Consider the following 23526-nt stretch of genomic DNA (forward strand, 5'->3'; position numbering starts at 1 on the left):
ATTCTTCACAAAAAAATACAGTCTTATATCTTTATGTTTGAAGCCTGAAATGTGGCAAAAGGTCGCAAAGTTCAAGGGGGCCGAATACTTTCGCAAGGCACTGTATTGTTACACCACGTAGGAGCAGTATAGACCTAGTCTGTTCAATATATACATCTACATGATGTATTGTTACACCATGTAGGAGCAGTATAGACCTAGTCTGTTCATTATATACATCTACATGATGTATTGTTACTCCATGTCGGAGCAGTATTGACCTACAGTAGCTGGCTACTTATTGAGATTTAGTTTGACTTAAGGAAACTGCCTTAAATGTTCTGCAGTAAAAATGTTTTATTCGCACTAATCAATCAACACATTCCTGTCTATGTCTCAATATGATAGTTTTATTTAATTAAATCAATTTCAAATCATCTTTTTTTGAAAATAAAATATGATCCTCAGCTGCATTTCCCCTCCAGTCAGCAGACGGCGATGTGCGTCTTTCAGGCGACGCTGTCAGCGTGACGTATTATCTAGTGGACGGTTCTTCAGAAACAGCTCGTCAACCACCTCGGTAGCTTGTTAGCCAACATAGCCGAAAGATTCATGCTATTTATACGCTTTCGCTGTATATTACCTACTGTGTTTTAGACACACTTCTGTCTTATCTTCTTGTTAACCGATTTAATATAATATTACGTTAGTTATTATTAGTCAGCTATAGTAGCTGGCTGGTTAAGTTAGCACTAGTCTAGTCGCTAATGATATCTAGCTAGCTAACATCCCCGAACATGAGCTCCCTAAGTTTCTCCCGTCCTGTTAAAGAAGAGGAGGTCTGCTGGACGGAGAAAGAAGCTGTGGGGCTGAACATTGTCGTGAAAGAGGAGAAGGAAGAGGAGGATGTCACAGTAAAACAAGAAGTAGAGGGTGAGGCTGTTACAGTGAAAGAAGAAGAGAAATACATTTTTGGAATGAAGGATGAAGAGGGGGAGATCACTGTCACATTAGAGGAGGACGAAGAAGAGAAGACTGGAGAACTGATTAACACCAGTAAATACAGTGAGTACTATCTTATAAAACAGGGACATTGATCTGATTATCACCAGTAACTACAATGAGTACTATCTTATAAAACGGGCAAAAACTCTGCAGTTGTTGAACTAATATGTGATTTTTAAAAAGGCGTTCTACACTTGAATGTGTTTGTGTACTGTATGGATTGTTCATGACGTCCTCCAGTGATAAAAAAAAAAAAAAAAAACTTTTCCTGTTGAAAAGTGTCATATAAATACAGTAAAGTATAAACACACTAAAGGGAAACAAATAAATGTTTTGAGCAAAATAGTTTTTTTTTTTAGACAACTGCAAACAAGGAGTGAGTGATGTAAGGCATTCAAGGAGTTGGCTTGATGGTAAGTCGTGATGTCATCCAATAGGGACTGATCTTCATGTAAATATTCATTATTCTTTTAAAAATCTTTCCTGTTCTGTTACGTTGGTTGTTGATCATTGCTAGAAAGCCATTTTCAAGTTTTGCCATAGACTTTCAAGACGATTTAAGTCCAAACTGTAACTAGGCCACTCACGAACATTCAATGTCATCTTGGTAAGCTCCTCCAGTGTAGATTTGGCCTTGTGGTTTAGGTTATTGTCCTGTTAGTACAGTTTTTTTGTATTCAGATCTCTGAAATGCACTCTTCCTACGTAACATTTAGTGGCTCCTTATATTATGCTGGGAAAACAGTTTTCATGGGCACAGAAATCCTAAATCATGTAAGAGTTTGCAAAGTCCAATGGTTCTAACCGAGAGTCACCTTAACTTTATTGACAACACCCAAATTGATACTGTCATTAATGTGGTTTTTCAATAATTACACACAATACTTAATATTGTAGCTGTTTAGTTACAGTCACATGTTCAACAATCATCAGCTGATCCAGGAAATAATTTTCTGAATGCCAGTCAAATGACAAACATCACGACATGCAACAACAACCAAAGTGTTTCTTCATTCATTACTCTGGTAAAGACAGTTATGCTGTGCTCTACTTTGGATCCAAGATCCCTAACAAAGTGGTGTTTATAATGTTATTGTCTGCTTGATTTACTGTAGGATCTCGTTTGTGTGTTTGGACACAGAGATACTTAGCTCATAATGTGTAGAGAACGGTTCTTTTATGGATAGGCTATAGAACCACACACAGAGCTATTTTTTTTTATTCAGGACATTTAGAATGACAACTCATTACAGAGTAACCTAGTGGGATTATTCACAAAATTATCTGGGGATCAGGTTATAAAATGTCATGACAAAGACATTTTAGTTTCCATGTTTCACCTGACATGTTAAATGATTTATAGTCCTAGGTCTATGTTATTGTTAGGTGAAGTTATGGGTCCTACAGTAGGTCTATGTTGTTGTTAGGTGAAGTTATGGGTCCTACAGTAGGTCTATGTTGTTGTTAGGTGAAGTTATGGGTCCTACAGTAGGTCTATGTTGTTGTTAGGTGAAGTTATGGGTCCTACAGTAGGTCTATGTTGTTGTTAGGTGAAGTTATGGGTCCTACAGTAGGTCTGTTGTTGTTAGGTGAAGTTATGGGTCCTACAGTAGGTCTATGTTGTTAGGTGAAGTTATGGGTCCTACAGTAGGTCTATGTTATTGTTAGGTGAAGTTATGGGCCAATGTGTACAAATCCTCATTGTCAGGCTGATGGCAAAGCTAGCCAAAGAGCATTTTACTGGTTGAAAAGTTTTTAAAGCCCACTACTTTTATGATTTTTTTCATTGGCAAGATTAGCAAATTAAGGCATGACATACCAGCAGCAAACGCCGACACTCCACATCCAAGTATATCTGACCAAATTATGAGAGACAAGCGTTGTAAATTTAGAATTCCGTAAAGTCAGTGTGGAAGAGGTGAAAAAATGATTGTTTATCAACAATGACAAGCCACTGGGGTCTGACAATCTAGATGGAAAATTACTGAGGATAATAGCGGACTACATTGGCACTCCTATTTTCTGTATCTTTAATTTAAGCCTACTAGAGAGCGTGTGCCCTCAGACCTGGAGGGAAGCTAAAGTCATTTGACATGCGCTATGCTCTGCATAGTTAGCTCCTGGTAAAACGTTGCACTTATTCAGCCATTCTGTGACCAAAAACAAGCTACATATGGACAGTACCAAAATAAACTGACTCTGGAAATGACAAAGCGCCTCGTAACCTTGCTGGAAATGGGACAAACGGACCCCTTGTGTGGTAACAGACTGGGACGATTTGTAATCAAATTTAATTCCCAGGAACGGGGTTCAAATGAACCACAGAGACTGTGTGGGATAATAACATGGCCGTGTCCAACCCTGCTTGCTCCCTCGACTCCACTACCATCCACAATGTCCAACAGGGCCCTTAACCTGTATCACTAGAAACTTCATAGTGAGCTACAAGTAGGAATCAGCAATGAATCCCAATAATGAGCCACGTATGGGAGGGGTAACCCTTTGTGGACAAATCTCTCAACGTATTACTGCTACCCTGGGGAGATTGATATACCCCTTGAACACCGGTTCCGACCTTCGTCGGATGTGGCAGAGCTTGCCACATCAGACTACAAAGGGAAGCACAGCCGATAGCTGCCCAGTGACACGAGCCTACCAGACGAGCTAAATTACTTCTATGCTCGCTTCAAGGAAAGTAACACTGAAACATTTATGACAGCATCAGCCGTTCCGGACGACTTTGTAATCACGCTCTCCGCAGCCGATGTGAGTAAGACCTTTAAACAGGTTAACATTCACAAGGCCACAGACCAAGAGGATAACCAGGACGTGTACTCCAAGCATGTGTTGACCAACTGGCAAGTGTCTTCACTGACGTTTTCATCCCCTGTCTGAGTCTGTAATACCAAGATGTTTCAAGCAGACCACCATAGTCCCTGTGACCAAGAACACTAAGGTAACCTGCCTAAATGACTACCGACCCGTAGCACTCACATCTGTAGCCATGAAGTGCTTTGAAAGGCTGGTTGTGGCTCACATCAACACCATTATCCCAAAAACCCTAGACCCACTCCAATTTGCATACCGCCCCAACAGATCCATCAGATGATGCAATCTCTATATCACTCCACACTGCACTTTCCCACCTGGACAAAAGGAACACCCATGTGAGAATTCTATTCTTCGACGACAGCTCAGCCTTCAACATCATAGTACCCTCAAAGCTCATCACTAAGCTAAGGAACCTGGGACTAAACACTGAGCACGCCCCCATTCTCATTGAAGGGGTTGTAGTGGAGCAGTTGAAAGCTTCAAGTTCCTTGGTATCCACATCCTTGGTATCCACATTATAGCCCTAGTTAACTGGTGAACTGTTGAAATCATGCAAACATAATGACGATTCAAATTCTAGATTTGGAATAGAATGTGCAGCACCTTGAATATATTGTTGTTTGACTACCAATTAATAAACCAGGGAGGAATTGCTGACAGAGTAGGAGCATGGTGGAGACAACCAAGAGAGGGAAATCATGAAGGGAAATGACAGCAAGCAGTGCAGACAAAAGGGATAACAAGTTGGTGAAGCAACAGATGTGCTGGAATGAGAACAATACAGATGGAATGAGAACAATATAGATGCTACTTTGAGAACACAAACTCTCACATCTTTCACAGCATAGTGAGGGAGTCTATTTTATTTATTTAACCTTTATTTAACCAGGCAAGTCAGTTAAGAACAAATTCTTATTTTCAATGACGGGCATGACTGGAGGAGCAATGGAGGAAGCATTGTGGGATTCTCTTGGCGTGAGTACAGTTGGTGAGACTGAGTGGACGATGGTGAAGAACAGTGGAGTGAAAAAGGCTAAAGTTGGTAATGAACAGCAGTTTAGTGTCGGAGTGGGAATTATCAGCAAGGATGTTTTTGTGGGTGACCCGTTAACGGTCTCAAAGATGGTGAAGGATGAATTGGGTAAAGTGGAATCGGTTCGAGTGACCAGGAGTGGTATGATACTGATTGTGTGTCAACAGCGCTAAAGGAGAATGCTTTGTGTGGTTTAGGTTAAACATTTCAGGTAGACGCACGTTGATTAAAATGAATGATAGACGGAAGGTTTTACTGTGGTTTGGTGAAGTGGTTCTCCCATCTTATGTAAAACCTGGGTACCTGGTGTTTATAGAGCGAGTGATAAATTGCATTAATAAATAATTAGTAACCTTCATCCAAAACTAGCAGTGTCCGCATTAGCTTGGAGGAGTTTCTACAACAAAATTGCATTTGCATTGCCCTCACTGCCGCAGTGATAAATTGCATTAATAATAAACTAATAAAACATCTAAGAAGCTAGACATCATTGTGAAGGCTGCAAATAGATTTCTGGATCTCCAGGACTTCACAGACGAAATGTTACAGGGAGTACTGAATGAAGACGTTCCCCCCTCCCAGGTTCCTGAACCTGTGTAGGGATCTGAGTAGTACAATTTTTGTTTGAAATTCAGGGTATGGAGTGAATTTGGTTTGTGTTTATTTTTTATTTTACGTAATTAGTATGATTTGTTAATCCCAATTTTTTTTGCGTTCTGGTTATTTTTTTACAACCCCGTACAGTAGGTAGCAGCAATACACCTGATGTGTAGTCTGACAATAAACCTCAGAGAAGAAGACATGGTAGGAACCAAAGTGTTCGTCAGTGTTTCCAGTTGACCCTAATTAGATGTTACATTACATGTTGTTTTCTAACTTCATGTTGCCCGGCTAGCTAGCCAACATATTCATACTTCACTTACTCCTTTCTGATAAGATACCCCTGCACAAACATGCTTATCGATGCCTACATCAGCACTGGTACCAGGCAGTATTAGCTAGCTACGATTGCTCTGACTTTTAATACATTTAGCAATCTAGCTAGCCCGCTAACTAGCGATTAGCAGCTAACATTATTTGAGCAACACCTTGCTAAGAAAAGACAATCTTTCACCTTTAACCTCTTTGAACCACTCATCCCGGATCCGGTATATTTGTCATCAGCAACGCTGAATAGCATAGACAGTCAAATAATATTACTAGAAAATATTCATATTCATGAAATCACAAGTGCAATATAGCGAAACACAGCTTAGCCTTTTGTTAATCGCCCTGTCGTCTCAGATTTTGAAATTATGCTTTACAGCGGAAGCAATACAAGCGTTTGTGTAAGTTTATCAATTGCTCGACAAAACAATAAATACACCTAGCATCAGGTAACTTGGTCACGAAAATCAGAAAAACAATCAAATTAATTGTTTACCTTTGATGATCTTCGGATGTTTTCACTCACGAGACTCCCAGTTAGACAACAAATGTTCCTTTTGTTCCATAAAGATATTTTTTATATCCAAATACCTCCGTTAGTTTGGTGATTTATGCCCAGGAATCCACCGGAAATAGCGGTCACGACAACACAGACAAAAATGTCAAATTATATCCATAATGTCCACAGAAACATGTCAGTTGTTTAGGTAGCTAGCTCACATACTGGTACATACTACAGTACTTTAGGGCCCATAATGTAATTCTTCAGGAAATGGGCATGGCTTCACATCGTTTTCAGATTTGAAGAAAATGGAGGAAAATATGCAGCCGAAGTCCAACGAGAGCGCGGATACAAATGAACAGCTTTAAATAATTATGACAAATGTTGAGCAATGTAATAAAGTAATGACTTTTCAAATAAGTTACGTTACACGTTATGTTAACTACACTATCCTTACAAAACGCATAGCATATCTTTACAGCAGTATGTACCAGTATGTGAGCCAGCTACCTAACGTTAGTTGGCTACTTATACATCAAACTTGCCAGTATAGTAACTATATTCTAACTAACGACCCAATGTTTATTGACTTGATTAGAGCGCAGAATAACTGATGAATTTAATAAAGCTCAACACCCATTGATTGTTGCCTCAGCACAGTGCTTTTAGGCTGTTTTAATGTTATCAAGGCAGCAGCTATTCTTCCTGGGGTTTATTATGAATCCCCATTAGATCCTGCCAAGGCAGCAGCTACTCTTCCTGGGGTTTTATATGGATCCCCATTAGTTCCTGCCAAGGCAGCAGCTACTCTTCCTGGGGTTTTATATGGACCCCCATTAGTTCCTGCCAAGGCAGCAGCTACTCTTCCTGTGGTTTATTAAGGCTCCCCATTAGATCCTGCTAAGGCAACAGCTACTCTTCCTGGGGTTTATTATGAATCCCCATTAGTTCCTGCCCAGGCAGCAGCTACTCTTCCTGGGGTTTTATATGGACCCCCATTAGTTCCTGCCAAGGCAGCAGCTACTCTTCCTGTGGTTTATTAAGGCTCCCCATTAGATCCTGCTAAGGCAACAGCTACTCTTCCTGGGGTTTATTATGAATCCCCATTAGTTCCTGCCCAGGCAGCAGCTACGGTTTATTATGGATCCCCATTAGTTCCTGCCAAGGCAGCAGCAACTCTTCCTGGGGTCCAGCAAAATTATGGCAGTTAATACAATTTTAAAAACATTACAATACATTCACATATTTCACAACACACTGTGTGCCCTCAGGTCCCTACTCCACCACTACCACATATCTACAGTACAAAATGCTGTGTATGTATATATAGTGTGTATTTTATCGAGTGTGAGTATGCATGTCTGTGCAGGTGTTTTTTTATCTAATTTTACTGCTGCATCAGTTACTTTATGTGGAATAGAGTTCCATGTAGTCATGGATCTATGTAGTACTGTGTGCCTCCCATAGTCTGTTCTGGACATGGGGACTGAAAGGACCTCTTGTGACATGTCTCAGTTCCACCTGGCACCTGAATGTCATCCGATCACTCCAAGTTGCATTAGGTTCAGATCTACCAGGATGGGGCTTTGATATGAAGTTGAAGTTGGAAGTTTACATACACTTAGGTTGGAGTCATTAAAACTAGTTTTTCAACCACTCCACAAAATTGTCTACCTTCAAACTGTGCCTTTAAACAGCTTGGAAAATTCCAGAAAATTATGTCATGGCTTTAGAAGCTTCTGATAGCCTTTACATAATTTTTGTCAATTGGAGGTGTACCTGTAGATGTATTTCATGCCGCTCAGGAAGGAGACATATTCTGTCTCCTAGAGATGAACGTACTTTGGTGTCGAAAAGCGCAAATCAATCCCAGAACAACAGCAAAGGACCTTGTGAAGATGGAGGAAACAGATACAAAAGTATCTATATCCACAGGAAAACTAGTCCTATATTGACATAACCTAAAGGGCCGCTCAGTAAGGAAGAAGCCACAGTTTCAAAACCGCCATAAAAAAGCCAGAGGAAGATGCAGTCTTTGGAGTGAAAGAGGAGGAAGGGGAGATGACTGTCACATTGGAGGAAGAAGAGGAGGTTGGAGATCTCTTTAACACCACTAAATACCGTCTCTGCAGTCGTTGAACCAATATGCAGTAAAGGGGTTCTACACTTTAATGTTGTTCTGTAGGAATGGCTGAAGCTACACTGTAACGTGTAGAACGTCAAGAATGGACCATCAACAAAACCTTATAATTGATCAAATGCATCCAATGACAATGCCTGAAATACTGTAGTCCTCAATATCTCTTATTAGATTAGCCCAATATGTTCTCCTCGAGGGGCAATCAGCAGTTGTTACATCCATTTTGGGACTTATACATTAATGATATGTACCCATTGTTTCTTGAATAAATCACTTATTTATCAGCAGCCTCATGAGCTTAGTTCAACTGTTGTACCCCACCAGAACCCAAAATGTAAGCTGTTTTTACTCTAATGTTTATCAGTGATTGATTTATTTAAATGAGTCTCAAGCATTTAACATTTTCATTTAATTCTTTAAAAAAAATCTAATTTAGAATTAAGTAACATAACAAAAAGTGTAAAAAGGGAAGCGGTCTGAACTTAATGAATGCACTAGGGCCCCAACTTCAAAGATCTTCTGTCAACCAAGAGTCGTCTTTTCTTTCTACCAACCGATTGGTAGAAATGTTATAACGTGTATCTTTCCATATAAAGACACACCCCATGTGTTTTTAATTAAATCAGCTATATGTACTGAACTGGTCTGATGCTTTAAGGACTCTGTTTGATTAAATAATTAAGACACACAAATGACTCGGGAGCCAGAGATCAAGATAGCCTAACCATCAGAAAAAAACTCTTCCTCCTCCCGTTGCTGCTGACCTTCGTAAATTCTGATGTTATGCTGGAACTGGAAACATCGGATCAACTATCAACTGGGTCGGCCCAAAACTCGAGATGGCAAGATTGTATAAAATATTCTGGGCCCTCAGTTTCCTGCGCCAGTGAGTTCTCGACCGACGCAGCTGTAGGCTATTTGTGAAAAGGATAAGAAGTAATCAGGTATTTTGACATTTCCACTGGATCAGCGCATTACGTTTTTCCCTCCAACAGGGAACAGTAGTTATAGTCATAACGTTACGCTTGTCATATGAACTTCAACTTAAATAAGGGATCTTGCCGTGGGACTGTTTTTTTGTATTCGGAAATGCACTCGAACTACGAACTACGTGGTTATCGAAAGGGCGAGAGCTGGAAATATTTTTCAAATACTTTGAGGAACTATTCTCATTTTCAGTTGAGTTTTATTAGACTTTGATTATTTGCTGTTTGAGGTGAATTAAGCATTACTTTGAGAAGCTCCACAACTCATTAGTGGTGGTGCATTAAGACAATCAGAAATACTATCAGACATCCCCAAATGTGCACATTTATAGGCCTACATTTTCCCTCAGGCCAGATATATTAATCCTACTACTATATGCATAATTAGGTGTGCCTCCTTACTCAACATTGACAGGAGTGGTTTAAACAAAATACAATTAATAAATTCACAAATCTTGCGAAGTAAGGTCTGGGTTGTCTGCCAGGGGCCGTTTCATTTAGTATCCGTTTAGGTCGGCATGGGGAATGATTGTATTATCCCATAGTATGTTTTACCGAAGTTGACCGACTGAAAGGGAGTGTATTTTTATGACTGGATTCGGGCTGAACATTGAGATATTAAAGACATGATAGATCTGACGCAGAGTATATAAAGGAGTGAGATCTGTAGAAAGACAGAGTGGCTGTGGAATGTGCTGGGTGGACGGGAGGAGATCACAGGATTGCTATAGGGGAAGCGGATGGACATCTGTGGATTAGGCGAAGGAGGGGTTGAGGTCAGGTCAGATCCCCTGAAGGGAGTAATAAGGGTTTAGTATCCTGTTACCCTCTTCCTGTCGACCCAGAAGATGTAAAGATTGAAGAGAAGGAGGCGTGTCCAAAGTGTGGTATATACACTTGTGATGGTGAGAACATGTTTTTGTCTGAACTACGGCTGTAACGACCCTTTGGGAAGAATTGAATTTGGTTAAGCTTCTCTAGTGTCCGTGAGTTACATACTCTGAAAAATTAGAACCTAACACTATAATTACTGTTCCCTGAAGGAGAGAAACTAGGTGCAAAACATGTTTGGCCCCACTCCTTCCTGGGTCGGTGAAGCTCGGTATTAAATTTAAGGAATAAACCCGAGCCTCACGCTCATCACCTGAATTCAATAGTATGTTGTACCTAGTTTCCCTTGCAACAGGGAACAGTAGTTATAGTCATAACGTTACGCTTGTCATATGAACTTCAACTTAAATAAGGGATCTTGCCGTGGGACAGTTTTTTTGTATTCGGAAATGCACTCGAACTACGTATCATTTAGTGGCTCCTTATGTTACGCTGGGGAAACAGTTTTCATGGGCACAGAAATACTAAAAAATTTCAGTTTGCTATGTCCAATGTTTTTTAACTGAGTCATCTTGCAATCCAAGATGGCGTAGCAGTATGACGTGTTTGCTGTTGTAAATGTTATGTTTTTTTTGTAATTTTTTGTATATATTGCCAAATATTTCAATCTCTTTTTCCATGTTTAAATTAAATATACCTTCCGGCAAACCCGCCTCACCCAATGTGATACGGAGTTGCTATTTTTTAGACCTTATAGCTAGAACCTCCATCAGAAGCTAACCAGCTAACTAGCTACTAGCTATTTAGTCATTGTTAGCCACTGCTAGTGGCCTTTACCTTTTTAGCTCAGATACCAGCGGCTTTTAGCCTGGATAATACCAGTCTGCACAGCGCAATATCAACCCTGAGCATGTCAGACTGTTTTTCTCCACTACATCACCGTATTCTTGCCGTATTCCCGCTCTGGACCATTACACCGGATAATCGCAGCTAGCTAGCTGCCACCTAGTGGCCCAGCCTCGAAGCTAGCCTTGAGCCAGGCCCATCTCCCAGCCTGCTCAGTGGACCCTATGATCACTCGGCTACACAGCTGATGCCTCTAAGACTCTTCACTAAGACGGCTAGAAGCCACTACATCACCGGATTCCTGCCGTAAGCTCTGGACCTTTGCACCGGATTGGCTATAGTGGCTAACGCCCTTGTCCCGAAGCTAGCACCAGTTAGCCTCGAGCCAGGTCCATCTCCTGGCTAGCAAACAAAATTACTCCAGCTCCAATACCTCTTTTGCCAATTGCCCTGGACCCTTTGTCAACACGGAGCCCCGCCGATCCATCAAGACTGGTCTGCCGACGGTATGCCCTCAACCGGCCTTTGCAGTACGTTGGTGAAGACCTTGTCCCGAAGCTAGCACCAGTTAGCCTCGAGCCAGGCACATCTCCCGGCTAGCGTAGTAATGACTACCTAACGGCTTCCCTGGTTCATATATTCCTGTTGACTGGACCCTACGATCACTTGGCTACATAGCTGATGCCTGCTGGATTGTTCATTAATCACGGGTCTCCATTTTGTTTATCTGTCGGCCCCAGCCTCAAACTCAGGCCCTGTGTGTAGTTAACTGACCCTCTCTGCCCATTCATTGCCAGTTTACCTGTTGTCGTAGCTAATTAACTCTCCCAATCAACACCTGTGATTGCTTTATGCCTCGCTTTATGTCTCTCTCTAATGTCCATATGCCTTGTATACTGTTGTTTATGGTAGTTATCATTGTTTTATTTTACTGCGGAGCCCCTAGTCCCACTCAACATGGCTCAGAGAGCTCTTTTGTCCCACCTCCCACACATGCGGTGACCTCACCTAGCAGCACTAGTGCCTCCAGAGATGCAACCTCTCTTATCGTCACTCAATGCCTAGGTTTACCTCCACTGTACCCGCACCCTACCATACCCCTGTCTGTACATTATGCCTTGAATCTATCCTACCACGCCCAGAAATCTGCTCATTTTATTCTCTGTTCCAAACGCACTAGATGACCAGTCCTGATAGCCTTTAGCCGTACCCTCATCCTACTACTCTGTTCCTCGGGTGATGTAGAGGTTAACCCAGGACCTGTGTGTCCCCAGGCACTCTCATTTGTTGACTTCTGTAATCGAAAAAGCCTTGGTTTCATGCATGTTAAGATCAGAATCCTTCTCCCTAAGTTTGTTTTACTCACTGCTTTAGCACACTCCGCCTACCTTAATGTCCTTGCCGTGTCTGCATCCTGGCTTAAGAAGGCAACCAAACATTCTGAATTTTCATCCTCAACCACAACATTTTCCGTCAAGATTGCAACTCCTCTCTTTTTGACAGTTCTATCTACTGCAGAGATGGCCTGCAAAGTTCTGTCATACTTTCCATGTTCATGCCCAAACAGTTCGAGCTTCTAATTTAAAAAATGAATCTCTCCAGAAATAAGTCTCACTGTTGCCGCCTGTTATAGACCCCCCTCGGCTCCCATCGGTGCCCTGGACACCATATGTGAATTGATTGCCCCCTATCTATCTTCAGCGTTCGTTCTATTAAGTGACCTAACCAGGGATATGCTTAACACCCCGGCCGTCCTACAATCCAAGCTAGATGCCCTCAATCTCACACAAATTATCAAGGAACCCACCAGGTACAACCCTAAATCCATAAACATGGGCACCCTAATAGATATTATCCTGACCAACTTGCCCTCCAAATACACCTCTGCTGTTTTAAATCAGGATCTCAGCGATCGTTGCCTGCATCCGATATGGGTCCGCGGTCAATAGACCACCCCTCATCACTGTCAAACGCTCCCTAAAACACTTCTGCAAACAGGTCTTTCTAATCGACCTGGCCCGGGTATCCTGGAAGGATTTTTACGTCATCCCGTCAGTAGAGGATGCCTGGTTGTTCTTTAAAAGTAATTTCCTCACCATCTTAAATAAGCATGCCCCTTTCTAAGAACAGATATAGCCCTTGGTTCACTCCAGACCTGACTGCCCTCGACCAGCACAAAAACATCCTGTGGCGTACTGCACTAGCATCAAATAGTCCCCGTGATATGCATCTTTTCAGACAAGTCAGGAACCAATACACTCAGTCAGTTAGGAAAGCAAAGGCTAGCTTTTTCGAACAGAAATGTGCATCCTGTAGCTCTAACTTCAAAAGTTCTGGGACACTGTAAAGTCCATGGAGAAGAAGAGCACCTCATCCCAGTTGCCCACTGCACTGAGGCTAGGAAACACTGTCACCACCGATAACTCCACGATAATCGAGAATTTCAAGAAGCATTTCTCTATGGCTGACCAGAGACTCTTAAATAGAACCTGGACCAGCTGGCTACCCCAACCCCGGCCAACAGCTCCGCACTCCCGCAGCTACTTTCCCAAGCCTCCCCAGCTTCTCCTTCACCCAAATCCAGATAGCTGATGTTCTTAAAGAGCTGCAAAACCTGGACCTGTACAAATCTGCTGGGCTAGACAATCTGGACCCTCTGTTTCTAAAATTATCTGCCGCCATTGTGGCAACCCCTATTACTAGTCTGTTCAACCTCTTTCCTATCTTCCGAATTCCTAAAGATTGGAACGCTGCCGTGGTCATCCCACTCTTCAAAGGGGTGACACTCTAGACCCAAACTGTTACAGACCTATATCCATCCTGCCCTGCCTTTCTAAAGTCTTCGAAAGCCATGTTAACAAACAGATCACTGACCATTTCAAATCCCACCGTACCTTCTCAAATCAAATCAAATTTATTTAAATAGCCCTTCGTACATCAGCTGATATCTCAAAGTGCTGTACAGAAACCCAGCCTAAAACCCCAAACAGCAAGCAATGCAGGTGTAGAAGCACGGTGGCTAGGAAAAACTCCCATGAAAGGCCAAAACCTAGGAAGAAACCTAGAGAGGAATATGTGCTATGGCTATGTGGGGTGGCCAGTCCTCTTCTGGCTGTGCCCGGTGGAGATTATAACAGAACATGGCCAAGATGTTCATAAATGACCAGCATGGTCGAATAATAATAAGGCAGAACAGTTGAAACTGGAGCAGCAGCACGGTCAGGTGGACTGGGGACAGCAAGGAGTCATCATGTCAGGTATTCCTGGGGCATGGTCCTAGGGCTCAGGTCCTCCGAGAGAGAGAAAGAAAGAGAGAATTAGAGAGAGCATATGTGGGATGGCCAGTCCTCTTCTGGCTGTGCCGGGTGGAGATTATAACAGAACATGGCCAAGATGTTCAAATGTTCATAAATGACCAGCATGGTCGAATAATAAAAAGGCAGAACAGTTGAAACTGGAGCATCAGCACGGCCAGGTGGACTGGGGACAGCAAGGAGTCATCATGTCAGGTAGTCCTGGGGCATGGTCCTAGGGCTCAGGTCCTCCGAGAGAGAGAAGGAGAGAATTAGAGAACGCACACTTAGATTCACACAGGACACCGAATAGGACAGGAGAAGTACTCTAGATATAACAAACTGACCCTAGCCCCCCGACACATAAACTACTGCAGCATAAATACTGGAGGCTGGGACAGGAGGGGTCAGGAGACACTGTGGCCCCATCCGAGGACACCCCCGGACAGGGCCAAACAGGAAGGATATAACCCACCCACTTTGCCAAAGCACAGCCCCCACACCACTAGAGGGATATCTTCAACCACCAACTTACCATCCTGAGACAAGGCTGAGTATAGCCCACATAGACCTCCGCCACGGCACAACCCAAGGGGGGCGGGGGGCACCAACCCAGACAGGATGACCACATCAGTGAATCAACCCACTCAGGTGACGTACCCCCTGTGCAATCCGGTGTTCGAGCTGGCCACGGGTGCACCTCAGCCACTCTCAAAGTACTAAACGATATCATAACCGCCATCGATAAAAGACAGTACTGTGCAGCCGTCTTCATCGACCTGGCCAAGGCTTTCGACTCTGTCAATCACCGTATTCTTATCGGCAGACTCAACAGCCGATAATAACAACCGATCAATCAACAACCGATCGCTGCCCACACCCGCCCGACTAGCATCACTACTCTGGACGGTTCTAACTTAGAATATGTGGACAACTACAATACATAGGTGTCTGGTTAGACTATAAACTCTCCTTCTAGACTAATATTTAGCATTTCCAATCCAAAATTAAATCTAGAACCGGATTCCTATTTCGCAACAAAGCCTCCTTCACTCACGCTGCCAAACATACCCTGGTAAAACTTGACTATCCTACCGATCCTTAACTTCGGTGATGTCATTTACAAAATAGCCTCCAACACTCTACTCAGCAAACTGGATGCAGTCTATCACAATGCCATCCGTTTTGTCACTAAAGCCCCATATACCACCCACTACTGCGACCTGTATGCTCTTGTCTGCTGGCCCTCGCTACATATTCGTCACCAAACCCACTGGCCCCAGGTCATCTATAAGTCTTTGCTAGGTAAAGCTCCTCCTTAACTCAGCTCACTGGTAACCATAGCAACACCCACCCATAGCACACGCTCCAGGAGGTATATCTCACTGGTCATCCCCAAAGCCAACACCTCCTTTGGCCGCCTTTCCTACAGTTCTCTGCTGCCAATGACTGGAACGAATTGCAAAAATCGCTGAAGTTGGAGACATATCTCCCTCACTAACTTTAAGCATCAGCTATCTGAGCAGCTTACTGATTGCTGCAGCTGTAAACAGCCCATCTGTAAATAGCCCATCAAATTTCCTACCTCATCCCCATGTTTTTATTTTTTTGTTATTTTGCACACCAGTATTTCTACTTGCACATCATCATCTGCACATCTATCTCTCCGGTGTTAATTTACTAAATTGTAATTACTTCGCTACTATGGCCTATTTTTTGCCTTACCTCCATACTCCATTTGCACACACTATATAGATTTTTCTATTGTGTTATTGACTGTTTGTTTGTTTATCCCACGTGTAACTCTGTTGTTTTTGTCACACTGCTTTGCTTTATCTTGGCCAGGTCGCATTTGTAAATGAGAACTTGTTCTCAACTTGCCTACCTGGTTAAATAAAGGTGAAAAAATATATCCTAACCTTATTTTAGTCACATGTTCAACTATCATCAGCTGATCCAGGAAATCATTTTCTGAATGACAGTCACATGACAAACATCACGACATGCAACAACAACCAAAGTGCTTCTTCATTCTTTACTCTGGTCAAGACAGTTATGCTGTGCTCCACGTTGGATCCAACATCCCTACTTTGGTCATAATGTGTAGAGAACTGTTCCTTGATGGATAGGCTATTTTCCTTTATTTGTTGCTAGGTGAAGTTATGGGCCAATTTTGCAAACCGTGTACAATCCCTCATTGTCAGGCTGATGGAAAAGCTAGCCAAAGAGCATTTTACTGGTTGAAGTGTTTTTTTAAAGTACAAAGCAGTTGATTTGCGATGATGACACAAACATTATATTAAGCAGGACATTCAAACAAGCCTTACAATTATAATCCAAAGTAGTGGGAAATGTAGTCATAAGCAACCTGGAAATGGAGGTTACTCACCAGAGTTTTCCCCCATTCACATTCAGAATACATTGTGAAAAACTAAAATCTTTGCTCACCGTCTTTGCTCCAGGCAGATATACTACATCCATAACTATCAGTTTCCTCATTAGCAGGGAGGTGTTTCTACAATCAAATTGTGTGTTTATCGCCCTCATGCCGTAATTTTATTAATCACAGAAAGGGGCCTATACTGGAGACCAAAAGTTGTCTGGCACACTGCTTAGAGTTTCAACAACATGAATAACTTATTTCTAGTCTACAATCTTAGATGTTACTACTAATGTGAAAACAAGACAATATGACTGTTCTTGCTCATTTTAAGACAAATGTCAAATAATCATTACATTTATTACAGGCGTAAATTGTTGTCCAACAGCATGACCACACTGTTGGCATCACTTTTACAGTGGATTTTTTGCTGTTGTGGGCCTTTAACCATTTATCTGACTTTGTTGTTCACGCAGGAGAGAAACAGAACTACCGTGGATCCTCTGGGGAGCCTCAACAACATCATGATGCTGACAAGGCAGAGAAGAGTCTCTCCACGTCAGAACACCTCAATAAATACCTGCGGAGATCCACAAGGAAGAGATTTCACTGCTGCTCTGATTGTGGGAAAGTTTTTAAATATTCATCCGAATTTAGAATACACCTGAGAAATCACACATTAGAGAAATCTTACTGCTGCTCTTCCTGTGGGAAGAGTTTTACTCTCTCAACCCGCCTGATATCACACCAGAGAACACACACAAGAGATAAATCTTATAGCTGTGATCAATGTGAGAAGATTTTTCCTCGGGTAATCAACCTGGTATCACACCAGAGAAAACACACAGGAGAGAAATCGTATATCTGTAACCAATGTGGGAAGAGTTTATCTTCATCTGGAACTCTGACTGTACACCAGAGAATACACACAGGAGTGAAACCTTATAGCTGTGCTCAATGTGGGAAGAGTTTTATTATGTCTGGTCAGCTGAAGGCACACCATAGAACACACACAGGAGAGAAACCTTATAGCTGTATTCAATGTGGGAAGAGTTTTGCTAGATCTAGCCGTTTAACTGCACACCAGAGAACACACACAGTAAAGAAATCTTATAGCTGTAATCAATGTGGGAAGAGTTTTACTATGTCTAATCAGCTGAAGGCACACCAGAGAACACACACAGTAAAGAAATCTTATAGCTGTATTCAATGTGGGAAGAGTTTTGCTAGATCTAGCCGTTTAACTGCACACCAGAGAACACACACAGTAAAGAAATCTCATAGCTGTAATCAATGTGGGAAGAGATACTCTCATAAAAGATCTCTGACTAAACATCAGAAAATACATGGAGTTGTTTCACGATATCAATGAATTAATGTCACAGTGTAGAATATTAACACATTGTAGGAGGAGTATTTTAATGATGTCACAATGTAGAACCCTAAATGTTTGCCCCCTTATCAATTGATTTCAGCATGATATTAGCCTTGGGAAAAATCCAGGCTCTGAATTGAGAGAGTACTATTTATGAGATTTAACAAAAAGTGACTAACAAGAAAAGAGTTGTTACACTTACCACATTGGTGACGCTCTTGAATCAAAATGCAACACTTCAAAATGTAGCGATTTGTTTTCTACAAATTGTCCTCTAACCAGGGATGTACACATTATTCCCAGATTCCGTGTGGTTTTTGAGCTGTTAGTTTTAACAGGATGTGCAACCTCATCTCCCTTGTCTCGCACAATTGATTTCAACATGTAATCGATGAGTGATGACAAATAAGTGTTGCGTTCCTTTATTTAGCGACCCCTAAACTTAAATGCATCTCTCCAAAATGTAGCTGACTGTCTTCTGCATGTTGTCCTCTAACCAGTGAGGTGAAAGATATTTCCTTTTTTCATGTGTTTTTTTTTTAGTTGTGTTTCAAGTTTTCGCTTTTGGTGCTTGTATAAGTAAATACAAGTAATGTGATTATTGTGGCAGATGTTTGTGTAGATAGTACATTTTATGTTAAGGATTTCAATTTATCATAAACTTTTTCTGTGACATTGGGGCTATCCACCTAGCAAAATGTTGAAAACATACAATATAAGTTTGGTTTTAGTTGAAAGTGAAAGTTGAAAAGAACTATTTAATTTCAACGTACTTGCAGCCTATACACATGGTCGCAGTATAATAAATTGGTCTATAATCAATTTTATGAACAGTCCTACATCACTCCAGTATTTATTTACAACATTCAAGTGCTAAATGTCTTTATTCCAATAATGACGAAGCATGACTCAAATCACCTACAAATATTTCAATTTAGTTAATTATTGCTAATACATATTAACAAAGGGGTGTACATTTGGTTTTGATATTTCATATTTACAATTCATGTAACATTTAGTAATCATAATTATTTATGCAACCAACTGACGATTTTTGGGTACAATTATATTGACATTGTTACCCTGCTTTTAGAATATCAGGGATCATTCTCAGATGTGCCAAACCAAATGTTCTAGAGCATGACATTGGGGACTGGGCCCAGATCCAACAACATCTAGTGAACCCTGGAAAGAGAGAGAAGCTCCGCAGTGAGGTGGAAAGTTACTACGGGTATTGCAGGAGTTTCCTCTTGAAATCAGACATGTCTGTGTTAAGGACAACTTGGTTGCTGATTGTCTCAAGGGTGGGTAGTCAAAAAGTTTAGTGTTTACGTTTAGCCAGTGCGTTGCCATGGATCACAGTTTATTGCATGTTTTTCTGTATTGGAGATGAGTTTTGTTTGAGCTCGTTCCAAGGGGATGAGAGTTCCAGAAGCTAGTGGGTTTTAGGAAGATGAGTTTTATAGTAAGAAAAGGGATATAAAAATAATATGATTGTATATATTGTTTACAAATGTTTTTTCTTGTTTTTAATTGTTGATAGCCAGTAGACACCATGTTTATATTGTAGAAGGTGAAGCATTATAGTAGATTATAATGTGAAATGGAAGTTGTTTTCTCTTGGTGGTAAGCAAACTTGTCCAACAAAAACAGGATATATTTGTCTTAAGGAGGAAGGTGTTACAGACTTTAGTTTTTCCATTTATGTTTTGAGGTTGAACGTTAGCACGTTTTGGTGTCACCTCGTTAGTCAATATGTGTTCCACCTTTGCTGGCTTGTCCATCTCGTTAGTGGGAAGGTGTTTCACCTGAGCTGATTCAGGTTATATTTAAGAGTGTCTGGCCCAGTGCTCCAGTTGTCTTGATAGATGTGACAAATCAACACCTTTAGTTGCGCTACCGCTTTGGTTTGCTTCCTGTTTTTAAGTTAGTTGTGGGTTTTTCTTTTGTTTGCCTCTTCTTGGGCAGATTTAATGGGTCTCATGGTGGGTGTCTTTTAGGTCCCAGTTGTTGTTACTAGTCAACTTTCAGTGGACACTGAGAGCAAAATTGCAAGATTATGTTATTATACTTTTATTGCATCAAATGGTTGTTTTATGCAACAGAATAGAGGATTCTTAGAACTATTGTGTCTGTGTGTTCTACTGAGGATGGGCCTCTGGGAGATAACACTGACAGGAGATTTACAATGTCTTTTGGGTGATAATACATGAAGAGACCACATTCCAGATTATGAGTTAATGTTTCTGTTCTATGTGGTACCAGGGAGAGATGACCCCAGGGCCAGACCCTGGTCTCTACACAAAGAGTACTGTTTTTACAGCAGATACTGTCTGCTGAGAATTATATCTTCCATACAAATCTTTATCTTGTGACCCATTCTTTACATTGGTTGTTCGTCATGTAGATTGAAAGGGGTGTAAATTGGCTGTAAAATACCTTTGTACTTTTGTATCTGGGCTCTCAACTAATCATCTGGGGGTGATTCGTCGACCAGCCATAATTATCGTAGAGCACTCAATTGATTCACTTTATATGTGTGTGTTGTATTGACCTGCTCCCTTATTATTAAGTGAATAAAGATTTAGTTTAAGAATAACTCTGACTTATGTGATAAGTTTGTTTCTCATTTGATATTAAAGAAATTAACCACCACATTTGGCAATGGGGATGTGAATCTTGACTTGGTGACCGCTCCTCACGACGTGGGTAAATCGTGGAGGGATCCCTCAAACTTGGAATCTCAGGGAGACCAGACTTCGGGAACGGAGCAGATGGACCCACCTTTGATCTGAGAGGCAGCGAGCCGAGTGGATACCACATCTCGAACGTAGTTTTTTTTTTAAAGAAAAGAAAATGAGCAAAACAAGTGGAGTTTTTAGAAAAGCCTCATAGGCTCTGAGTGTGTATTCCTGTGTGAGGGGGGCACCTTGGAGGTGTAAACAGGGCCGAGACAGGAGGTTCTGAGTGTCAATGTATGAGTTGCATTATCCTAGGAACTAACCATGAGATAGAAATGTGAAAATATTCCTGCAGGTTAAAATATTGTTGAAAAACAACTAATTGATTAGGTATGTTTGGGAATAGCATTGTGTGACTGATATGAGAGTTGTGTGAATATGGAAATGAGTCTTAATCTGACGTTTGGATAGTAACATATAGAAATATGCTTAATCAGATGATTGACATTTTAGAAAGCAGCTGAAGGTCTATAGTTCCTGGGAGGCTTGATTTTGCCGTGGTCTCTGGGAGGTTAGAGAACCGTTGACGATCCCATGATCATTGTCCGGGAAACAAAAGTTTATTTTTGGTTCCGCTGGGAGTTTGGAGAGTTGCTACGTAGCTATGGAGAGTCCTTGAAAAAGCAAATGGAATGGTTGTTGTGAGTACCTCAGAATTTCTTACATTTTATATGGATTCTGTGAATATTTGAAAATATGATGAATTGTATGTGTGTATAATGATTACTAGAGATTTGATAAAGTAATACTGGGATTATAAATAGATACAATTTAAACAACCCATATGTAGACATACGTAGGTTTTGAGTTGGTATCTTTAATGGATAATTTGATAAAGATGAGGCTTAAGCATTATTAAACAGTCTACAAAGTCTGGGCAGTTCCTTTTTTAAACTCCCTGTCCACCCTTCCTTCATTATAATAAATATTTTAATAACAATATTGATTTAAATAATTCATTGTTTTTTTAGTGGCACCACAAATGTGAATTAATATTTACTAAACAATTTATCAAACAAAACACATTACAAAATTGCAACATTTCTGCATACATGTCAGACCATAATAAATAATACATTTACTTTGTATAGTGCTTTTCATGACATTTAAAAAATATAAAATAACGATGTACAATAAAAACAACTTACATTAAAAATGAATCATAGGTAAACTAACAACATTGTTGACTTGATGCTAAATACATATTTTTCAGCTTTAGTGTGTATATTGTATCCACTTAGTTATGTTAGGAAGTTTGCCATCTTTATGACCGGCCCTGGTAACTTCACCCCAACTTCTCTTATCCCCAGAACACAGTAACTTATTAACAACATAAGTGTTTTACTGACATTTTGGGGAAATTTAAGGGAAAATAAAAAATACAGACCTAGCAGAGCCCCAAGTCCCATGGGGACGTCCTCGAGGGCGTGGATGTTCTCCCCATCAAAGGCCAGCGGGTTTTCACTCTCATGGTGAAATGGATTTCCACTGATGTGCAGTAAAGGAGTGAAAAGCGGTGAAATCTGTGTCAACAAAAGTTAGAAAAGATTCATACACATACAATTAACAAAGAACAGAACAAATTTTCAGCTGTAGTTTTATATAAGCATGCACACCTATGTTTTTGAAGAAACAGATGATTGGTGCAAAGGCATACCTTGTCACGGACATAAAGGCCACTCGGGTCCTCAATTGAAGAGGTTGGGCAAGAGCAGAATCGCTGCTGTGGTCTCCAGTCCTAGTAAGGTAAGCAATGATCTTACTACACTTGCTAATTTTATTACAAAATACGTTAGAGAAAGGGAAGGAATAATAGCAAATACCTCTTCTGTATTGTCCTTCAGGGACTGTCAAAATAGCAGGATGATGTCCTCACCTCTGTCTCGCCTCTGTTGATGATTAACTTACAGGAGAGTGAGACCAAATCATGGACGCTGGACAGAGTGGATTTCAGTTGTAACAAAAAGGCAGTTTATTGAGTCAAAAGATATCTTGTCCTGCAGTTTAACGTGCACGGACCTGATTCATATAGCTCAGAAGGAGTTAGCTGAAAAAGGGGCTTAGACAAAGGTTACAGCAGTTTTTATACATGGAATAATGTAGGTAGAGTTTTGTCGTGTCGCCTTCTGAATGGTCCCGAAGGGTTGGAGGCGGACCTGCTCTAGCCAGAGCAGGAGCCCCATTGGTGCACAGCAGAGTCTTCTGCTCTGGGCACCCGACCAGTAGAGGGGGGATGAAGTGTGTGTGTTTATGCAAGAAGGTATTTGTGTGTCAGGGGATCGTGAGGTAGGGGGAACTGAGAGGGGCAGTTTTATGGCTGGGTGTGTGTGTTCGTGCGATGGAATGTCTGTGTGTGTCCTGGGGTCGTGAGATAAGAGAACTGAGAGGGGCAGTTTATGGTTGGGTATATGTGTTCGTTCCTGTTTGGGCAGGGATACGTGCAATGACTTGAGTCAAGCGGATAAGTTTGGCGCTGTATAATATATGAGCTATGTGTATGAATATATGTATATATGACACCTCTCTACCTCTGATAGTCCTTGAATGATATTTTTGTCTATATCCATTCAATGGACTTGATTCATTTCTGAGAAGATCTGAAAATATCATTTGGACACATGTATGCTAATAGATGTCAGTTTGTATTTACTGCTAT

At 41.2% G+C, this 23526-nt stretch overlaps 1 protein-coding gene and 1 long non-coding RNA gene across 3 annotated transcripts; one reads left to right on the forward strand and one right to left on the reverse strand.

The window, feature by feature from the left end:
- The first annotated feature begins 511 nt into the window (after positions 1–511).
- On the forward strand, positions 512–20728 carry LOC110526054 (uncharacterized). Of its 2 annotated transcripts, XM_036980261.2 has the most exons (3): positions 530–1044; positions 1344–1397; positions 17231–20728. In XM_036980261.2, exons 1-3 carry the CDS (start codon positions 777–779, stop codon positions 18124–18126), a joined length of 1218 nt encoding a protein of 405 aa, XP_036836156.1. In that variant the 5' UTR covers positions 530–776; the 3' UTR covers positions 18127–20728. The 2 variants fall into 2 exon arrangements, with proteins under 2 accessions (XP_021462332.1, XP_036836156.1); XM_021606657.3 differs by lacking the exon at positions 1344–1397 and having other exon boundaries at positions 512–1044.
- On the reverse strand, positions 17700–23002 carry LOC110526055 (uncharacterized). The gene is made up of 4 exons (XR_002473865.3): positions 22694–23002; positions 22528–22608; positions 22258–22393; positions 17700–21484 (listed from the first exon to the last, which is right to left on the reverse strand). It is a non-coding gene; the product is annotated as an uncharacterized LOC110526055 (long non-coding RNA).
- Positions 23003–23526: the final 524 nt, after the last annotated feature.

This window comes from Oncorhynchus mykiss, chromosome 6 (genome assembly GCF_057628025.1).
Source record: "Oncorhynchus mykiss isolate SJ-2025 chromosome 6, ASM5762802v1, whole genome shotgun sequence".
NCBI classification, from domain to species: domain Eukaryota; kingdom Metazoa; phylum Chordata; class Actinopteri; order Salmoniformes; family Salmonidae; genus Oncorhynchus; species Oncorhynchus mykiss.